General features: G+C 41.1%; 1 protein-coding gene across 1 annotated transcript; it reads right to left on the minus strand.

The window, feature by feature from the left end:
- Positions 1 to 1,079: 1,079 nt before the first annotated feature.
- Positions 1,080 to 9,307, minus strand: tbpl1 (TBP-like 1). The gene is made up of 7 exons (XM_033648027.2): positions 9,186 to 9,307; positions 7,486 to 7,730; positions 7,261 to 7,343; positions 6,719 to 6,782; positions 4,513 to 4,616; positions 3,935 to 4,029; positions 1,080 to 3,586 (listed from the first exon to the last, which is right to left on the minus strand). The coding sequence occupies exons 2-7, from the start codon at positions 7,618 to 7,620 to the stop codon at positions 3,504 to 3,506; spliced, it is 564 nt and encodes a 187-aa protein (XP_033503918.1). The 5' UTR covers positions 7,621 to 7,730; positions 9,186 to 9,307; the 3' UTR covers positions 1,080 to 3,503.
- Between the last annotated feature and the right edge of the window lie 205 nt (positions 9,308 to 9,512).

The following is a 9,512-nucleotide window of genomic DNA, read 5'->3' on the forward strand; positions in this document are numbered from 1 at the left end:
TAGTGTTTTTTAGGCAGAGGACCCCTTCACTCATTTAAAGTATAAAACTTAGATGCATATTAAACCGGGCAGTTGCAGGGTGTGCTTCAGGAGGCCATATCAGCCTCAAGCTGCAGTCTTAACCTGTATTTGCTTTTCAGGTAGATGAAGGAAATTAAGTTGCTGCTGATTCATATTCATGTATATTTTCAGATATATTTTAATTTTGAAAAGAAAAATAAGGTTCAATAAATCCTTAAAAAATGATGTAGCAGTCCCCCTGCAGTAACTCTGAAGATTCACTGGGAGTCCTGGATTCTCTGTTGCAGACCCAGGATTTAGGAAGATGCATCTCTAGGAAACATGCGTGAATATAACAACAGTATTTTCAATGGGTGAACGCAATTAAATAAATAATTGTAATAGCAAGTTAAACCGACCAGTATTTTTGATGTGACTAGTGACGGTAGCTTCGTTTAATCGACTAATCCCTAGTGGATGACAAGAAGGCATAAAAACACTATGTGGACACTCAGCCTTGTGCAAAACACACTGTAACCCACACACTGACAGAAATGTAGATGAAGTAGTGACAGTAGTCTTAGAGTAGGAAGAGCTGGTTTATATTTTATGGGAACAAGCAATCAGGAAAATGATGAATTAACAGGCTCGGTTTATTTTTTACGCCTGGCTGCTGAATCCTCAAGCAGACAAGCAGATAAATATTTAACAGAAATAAAGTAGGTAATATAACAACTAGTCCTGTCGTTGTGTCAGAAGAATTGTGAAAAATTGTTTTTTTTTTAAAAAAAAAAAACTTGTGTCAGTGATACTAAAATTATATTTAGGTGATTAACCAGTGGGATGTTTTAATGCAAGAAAGAATGACTTATGTGAAACTGTTCACAATTAAAAATTGCACATTTTTAAATCTTTACGTTAGTTATTCCTTTTTTTCATGTTAGAAAATGTAGAAATGTACATGCAACGTCTGTCATAACCATTGAAAGTGCTTCACACTAAATCAATCAGGACATGCATACACACCAAAAGGAAGTTGTGAACATGTGAGTAAAACAAACTGAACAATAGTCCCGTGGTGGCCTGTTTTACCATGAACCTTTATTTTTATACAAAATACAAAATTCTGAACAAGTGTCATAAATTTCAGTCGACACCGGTCAAAGGTTGAAACGTGTCAAACCAACATCTTCTCCATCAGATGCTAATATTATATACATACATCTATGTTGCCTGTCACTAGGGTTTCCATTTAAAACACGTAACCGTGTTTTTTTTGTTGTTTAAGTGAACGATATTCTGTGAAGGGTTTTGTTTTTCAGACAGTTCAGGCACTGGCTAATGCTGCAAGCGTGGCCTCTTTGAACACTGTGTTGCTTCAAAAACTCAAATGAATGTACTGCTAAATGTCTTGATGAGTTAACTGCAATACTACTGAATGATTTAAGTGAATGGCTGCTTTTGTAATTATGAGTTCTTTACTTAAAGGAGCAGTGTGTAGGATTTATAGGATTTAGTGGCATCTAGTGGTGAGGACTGCAGATTGCAGTTAGATAAAATTTCTCCCATGTGCCAAGGATTAGCTCCCGGTTAGAATTCCTTCAGTGTTCGTTGTTCAGGAGGTTTGTACCAGGAGCTGGATTATCCACAGAGGTGTCTTCCTCTCCGAAATGAATGGACAAAATGTTTAAAACTGGTAAAAAAAAATACTGAATAAAGCAGTTTCACATTAAAAATCAGCGTTTTTTCCGATGCCGCTAGGTTCGGGCAGATGAAAAACGCAAATGGCCCTAGAGCCAGTGTTTGGTTGTCCATTCTGCTCTACTGTAGAAACGTGGTGGTGCCATATGGCGGTCTTTGCAGACAAGGACCTTCTCCATGTGTAGATATCAGAGGCTCAAGCTATGACTCTTATTAGGGTGATTTAGCACTAAGGAAAACATACTTATTATATTCGATTTCTGCCAACATATCCCCCTAAATCCTACACACTGGGCCTTTAAACTTACAGTCCTCTTCGTAATTAGTTTCTCCTACATTGTCCTGTTTCTTTACAGCAATTTCCAAGACCAATTCTCGACAGTGTTCGTAGCTTCATTCCCACGCTACTCAAAAAGCTCATTGAATGCCTTGCCTTGTCTCAGCACCATGAAAGCCTGGGACTAAATAACCAGTAGCTGTGTTCATTTAAAGTGAGTGAGGGGTCTATGGCTCAACGTCGCAACACCTGAAGAAAAAAAAAAACCACACACATACCTGAACCCTTCAGAATTTTTCATCACATTCCAAAGCATTAAGGATGTCCATTTTGTTCTGTACATTGTCCAGCCTTGGAAACAGTTCCATATTTGACTTGTGTTAGAAAATGACAAGGTATTAAATCATACACGTGTGTGTGTGTGCATTCTGAGCCAATGCCACAGTTAAGAAACAAGAAATTTAAAGTGAAGTGACAACTAAACTTACGTAGCGAAATGTGAGAAACCATAGACTGTATATAAAGACGACCGCCCCCTCCATGTTAGCAGATGGGACATGGGCCAAACTAAAATATCAAAGTACACGTCAAATAAATTTTCTCCAAAGATGGTTTGTCATTTTAGGTGGCTCTTAACACGCTGATGTATGTTCAAGTGTTTTTCAATCATGATTTGATGCTTTAAAGGAGGGTCTGACATCATGATTGACAGCTGTGTGTACCAACTGGTGTGCTGGTGGTCGGACGGGTGAATGGCTGGGAACTCAATACTACGGACACTGTCTCCAGCACAAGATGGCAGCGGCCATGTTAGGAATATTCTGGGAGGAAGTGGAGATGTGTCGTCCATCTTTATAAACAGTCTATGTGAGAGACCAACAATTAAAGTCAGAGATTAATGCATATTGTGAGCAACATCTGCATAACAGTCCAGACTCTACAGTCTATGGTTTTACTGCTGTTTTTTGTTTTGTGGCCAACACAGTGGACACCTTGTATTTGCATTAAAATGTCTACAGTCGAGCCATGGACGGAGATTCTTCTTGAGAAGGAAGCAATGGGACAACTTCTTGTATACAGGATATAGGTGAGGCCGTTTAGTGTTAGCATACCGACTCTCCGCGATGGGCTCGCAACTGTTAAGCATTAAAATGGTTAATGTTTGTTGAAAACTGGTCTTTCTGCTAATTAGGAGCGAGAGCAGATAACTTCCACCCTCCTCAGTGTCAGTCAGGTTAGAAGGAGTGGTTCCCGCTGAAGGATACGATGCCTGAAGACGTACTTGCTGTTAAAATCACAAGAGCCACACAATCCACGACAACACTGACGTTTTGTGAGAGGGAAGTTTTTAGTCTCCATCTAGGGTCGTTGAGGAATTTTTTTTAAAAAATCCAGGTGACATCAAGCCCGTTGACGTATGTTAGAAGTTCGTCACTGTTGCCGCTCGGTGATAAAATCAAGCAATTAAATCCAGGGTTAAGGTGCTTCCTCACTTGTAACAAACAAATCCAACGTGCCTTCTCTTTCATTTGCAGAGGGGTTTCTGACACTCGAACAGAAGCGGGTAGACCTGCTCAACAGCCGTGGCCACATTCTGCACATTTGGTCCTGGATGACAGGATGGAGAAGAGCGGGGTGGGGTGAAAGCAAAGGAATAAGCTTTGACTGCAATAAAAAACAGCACCTCACCTCCACATGCAGACAAATTGAGAACCACAACAGGTGTTTGGGTCTAGTTTCGCCCCGGGCATGACATACAAAGAGGGCATATTTCACCCTGAGTAAAATTCCTTGAGGAATTAGGTTACTTACAAACAGCTTTTCTGGTTGTAACAGACTATAAAAGGGCATTACAACAACGTGACCCCAATCCCTTAAGCTGGTGTGCCCTCTAGCTGTATGTAAATAAGCGCAAGAGAGGTCCGTGTGTGTATATGTGTGTGTTATGCAAAGTACCTGTAACTGTGATGCTGCCAGTGGAGAACACCTGGATAGTGGCCTTGATGTGTTTGATCCTGTACGTGGCAGCAGGATGGAGCTCTGGTTCATAACTGGCAAACAGAAACAAACACATGGTGAAGTGCTGATCACTGAAAGGTTTCAGCTCATATATCTGAAAACACACACAGCTTTGAGAGTGTTTTACATGACGCCATATGCTGTTGCATAAACAAGTGAATCACAGGCTGACTACACCAACATCTTCTGTCTGCTTGTGGTGCCAAATGCATACTGAAGCGCTGAGCAGGGCTTCCACCACTAGAGGTCATCCTGTCCTTGCAAATATCACATCACTATCAGTAAAACATTTTAAACAACAGGGCTATTTACATCATGATACATGCTTTGAAATGTCTCAGGCAAAAGTGAATCAAGCTAAATGTCAATGACAGGTAATTCTGAAAATGATTTTTCTTAATGAGGTCAGAATTTATGACTCAAAACTAATATATCAGAGATTCTGGGCTGACATCTGAGGGGGAAGGTTTTTACTAAGTGTGATGATGTTAGTTGTGACGCACAGACTGTATTACCTGGCAATGGGTCGGTTGTTCTTGGTGAAATCTATGAGGTGGATTGCGAACGGCATGGAGCAAACTGCCAGCACGTTCACAACTCTGAAGGCTGAAAACCTCACCTGCAGAACAACGCACAAACATGCACATGCACATATATTACTGTATCTATACTTTCCCATTAAAGGAGAATTCTTGTCTTTCAGTCTTTTATTATTTGGCCTTAGTGCTGCCAAGTTTATCTATAGCTAAGCCTCCTTTAAACTCTAGTTACTGCAGAAATATAAGCAAGTACAAGCCACGGAAAGCAGCTATTTAGATACAGATCTATTACACCCAACTACTTGACTGGCAGACCACAGTATGTGCGCTTGCAATGCTGTGTGTCAGACACAGTGGTCAGCAATACCGGGGCCCCGCAGGGGACTGTCCTCTCTCCCTTCCTCTTCACCCTCTACACCACGGACTATTGCACTGAGACCTGCCATCTTCAGAAGTTTTCTGATGACTCTGCTATAGTTGGATGTATCAGCAAGGGTGATGGAGGATGAATACAGGGCTGTTGTGGATAACTTTGTCACATGGTGTGAGCAGAACCATCTGCAGCTCAACGTGGCAAAGACAAAGGAACTGGCTGTGGATCTGAGGAGGACCAAGACACCGGTGACCCCTGTTTCCATCCAGGGGGTCAGTGTGGACATTGTAGAGGACTATAAGTACCTGGGGGTACACACTGACAATAAACTGGACTGGGTTAAGAACACTAACGCTCTCTACAGGAAGGGCCAGAGCCGTCTCTATGTTCTGAGGCAGCTGAGGTCCTTCAACATCTGCCGGACTATGCTCAGGATTTGCTATGAGTCTGTGGTGTCCAGTGCTATCCTCTATGCTGTTGTGTGCTGGGGCAGCAGGCTGAGGGGGGCCAGTGACGTCGTGGGAACGGAGTGTGACTCTCTGATGGTGGTATCAGAGAGGAGGATGCTGTCTAAGCTACAAACTATCTTGGACAATGTCTCACACCCACTCCACCATGTGCTGGTCAGGCACAAGAGTACTTTCAGTGGGAGACTCATACCACCTAAATGTACTACTGAGTGCCACAGGAAATCACTCCTGCCTGTGGCCATCAGACTATACAACTCCTCCCTCTGAGTGGCCGTGAGACTTTTTCACACACTGCAATAATCCAATGTAACTTGTGCAATAACCCCATTTCACCCTAACTGTATATATTTTGTTTGTGTAAGTAATCCTGTTCAGCTTACAATGTATATATATATATATATATATATATATATATATATATATATGTATATATTAGTATTAGTATTTGTAAATTTGTAAATATGTAAATACTTTTGTTTAAATTTCTTATATTTTCATATATCTTTCCTCTTTTGCAAGGAGCACCTGTAACATAAATAATTTCCCCTCGGGGATCAATAAAGTATTTCTGATTCTGATTCTGATTGTTAGGTTTACGAGTCATGAGAGTTGACCTGGCTAAACCAAATGAGAAGTCAAAAGAATCTAGGGCTGAGTAATATATCAATATTATGCCCGGATGTGAGACTAGATATCATCTTAATTTTTGGATATTGTATGTAATATTGTGTGTGTTGTCTTTTCTTGTTATTCAAAGGGTAAATGGACCTGCACTTGTAGAGCACCTTTCTAGTTTTCCGACCATTCAAAAGCGCTTTAACACTACGTCTCACACACATTCACACACTGTAAGATTTTTCTACAAATCAATATATATACTTATACAAAGGTAATCCCTTTCAATCATCACTTTTGAGCCACTAGAGGTGTGTGACTGTGTATGTATCTGCCCTCTGCCTGTATTTGATCATTTTCTTCTTATTTAGCTGTGGTCAGGACGTTTCTCAGCATAGACTGCATCTGAGGTCGGAACTTTATAAAAAGGTAAGGATCAGGAGCCAGATCATAAGCAGGACGCATCCAAGATGGAGCTATGAAAAAATGATGGTCACAACACCGGAAAATCACAGATACAGCGAGGTGAAGCGCCAAGGGGACAAGGCTCGCTCCACATCAAGACTGAATCTGGGGTTGGCTTTCACTTTAACAGTAGCCAGCAATTCCTGCAAATTCTACCTTTACCTACACAATCTGAAATTCAATACCAACAACAGATATTAATTTTACATCTGCATTGATATTCTTTTTTTTTTTAACTTTATGTTCCAGTTATACTCACCTTGAAGCCCAGTTTCTGCAGAAGGCGTGCTAACCTGCGAGCACCCAGCTTTGCGTCATCCTCACTGAACAGAAGAGGGGAGCAAAAAGTGAGAGCCAGCAGAACAGTGGTAAACATACTGTGTGTACTTTGGCATGCAAAAGAGATGTAATAATGTAATACACAAACAGTAGCTGGCACCCTTAAGAGTAACTGTATGTTCAGGGCACCAAGAACTAAAGTCATCCCTGTGCTGGTTTGTGGTGGCTCATTTGCTCACTAGTTCTATTGTCAGCGTTGTATCTGTGACAGGTGAGACAAATGGTAATGCCTCTACTTTATTGGCAGCTGATGGGGATCTTGCTCAATAATTCACTTGTAGCCAACATTACAGCAGCAACAAGAGGGAGGCAAGACATCAGCAGCAAGCATTTCTCTCAACAGAGAAAATGCATGGCCCTTTGGAAACCGGCAACTCCATCTGTTAGGTTTTTTTATAAGTCCTCAGTGAGTTACTGGTTAATGTGAGTGTGTGTGACATGTTTCATGTGCAACATGTCTACCTTGTTGCTCCAGTGCAGATGATTTTCCCCGAAGACCAGATTGAGGCTGTTATCTTGGGCTTACGAAGCTTCATCAGGACTTTCTAAAAACAACAACGAAAAAGGGGTCAAACTTTGAATGCTCCCAGCATGGCCCACATCACAAAGCCTTAATATCACATCAAAGCTGCACATAATCAAAATATAGGTGAGCTGTTTTTTTTTATCTCTATATGATGTCCTTACCCCTACTTCCGGCTTATAGATGACATTAGTCCCCTCTAAGGCAATGGTGCGCAGGTTGAGGTGGCACCTGGTCCTGAAGGTTGCCACCACATTGGTGACAATGATATCAAGTGCCTCATCATTGCTGGAATCCATGAGGAAGTGTGCGGTGCAGCGGGAGGACCACAGGGGGGTTTCTCCTCACACATTCATCATCGACGCCACCATCACCACCACTTCACGGACGGACAGGAAGACAAGACGAGCTGGAGGTAAACAAGGCCCAGGAATTATTTGTATTTTGACTTTTGAAACTATGCCGTGTGACATTGCAGCATCATACAGCAACTTGAGTGCAAAGAGCGAAAAACAAGCTCTCCAAGATTGTCAACATTGCAGGGACGGTTACTGGCAAGTCACACAAACAACTCAGCAATATATCTGACAGTGCTGTACGCAGGAAGGCCAAACATATTACTGCAGATGCCTCTCATCCATTACATTCAGAGTTTGAGCAGCTCCCATCTGGGCATTGATTTAGGGTCCCATAAACCAGCCAGAACAAATATGAGAAGTCATTTATTCCCTGTGCCATACACGCAATGAACACAGACTGTATGACTGTACCAGGAAAGGCTATTATTTTCATAAGGTGTGCTATCTTTATCTATACATAAGCTATTGGTCCTACCCGCCTATTTGCACCATTGTATCATATTGCTAAATTGTACGTTTTTAATGGTGTGTTGTGTGTCTGTCTGTACCTTTGATATTTTGAGAGAAGCTAAAGACAAATTTCCACTGAGGTGAACAATAAAATTAACCATCGATCTATCTTTGCAAAATACCTTCTTCAATGTTTTTTAGCTTGCACATACAGTCAAATCAGCTAGCACACAGAGACAGTCCTTTAGTGCAAATGTGATAAAAGGTGCGTAGCACCAGTTCAACTATTTCTGCAGCTATGTGGTTCCTTCTACATGAGACATAAGAGAGTGCATAACAAAACAGGAAGCACACAGGCATCTGCAAGACATTAGAGTGATCTAAACATTTAGAAAAATTGACCTTTTAAATACACGTCTGTGCTATTGTGGCTATGAGTTAACGTTAGCCTGTCTGCTAGTGACAACAGCCTGATACGTTAGCTTCGCTCTGTTGCTACTAAAATAGCATGCAAGATAAAGAAAATGATTTAATGGATGCTAAACGTGACCACCTAAATGTGTTTAAACGTAAGGAAGAGCTCGCCGTAGTTTAGTCTAAAATATAAGGTTTGTTAGCGTTACAGCTGATCCATCCCTCATCCTAGTGTTGTGTTGCATAGTAACGCAACTGATAAGCTTGTTTAGGGAACTGTTGCTAAGCTAGCTAATCTCGCCGGTAGCCTAACAAACGGGCTGTCAACTATCATCCGCAAACTAATTCAGCATGACTGCATTAACTGACGTGTTATTATGGCTAGAATTACACTGATATAAACGACTAAAAATAAAAAGAAACGACAGCTCGCTACTGCCCGGCTACTGTTGTGAATAAAGCTAATCGTTAGCTAGCAACAAAGAAAGTGCACAGGCAGTAATGAATGAAAAGTTGTTAGCTAAGCTAGCTAGCAGGCTAGCTGTCTAACTGAGGACGATGTGGCCCCACTGTTTCCAGTTATGTTTGCGTGTTAATGCAGATGTGTGTATCTGAGATGTGTGCTTTAATTCTTTAGCTACCTCTTCAGCTAGCTCACAGCTGTGACCCCCGAGACATAAACAGTCCAGTGACGGTGTTTTTTTGTGGACAGACTCCTTCCTCTGCGTACTACTGACCGACTAGCGAAGCGACTTCCTGTTTCAGCTTTCAAAATAAAACCAGGTGACCTAGTGAACTTCAAAATAGCTTCAACTTCCGGTTACAACTTTCAAAACACAACGATAAAAACATTTATTATTATCAGATTTCGAGAAGAAGGTGTTATAAACATTATTCTTAAAAAGGGGGAGATGATAATAATAATAATATTTATTGTCTCTAATCATTTTTAATAATTCTTAAATTGT

Source organism: Epinephelus lanceolatus, chromosome 13, assembly GCF_041903045.1.
Source record: "Epinephelus lanceolatus isolate andai-2023 chromosome 13, ASM4190304v1, whole genome shotgun sequence".
Lineage (NCBI taxonomy): Eukaryota > Metazoa > Chordata > Actinopteri > Perciformes > Serranidae > Epinephelus > Epinephelus lanceolatus.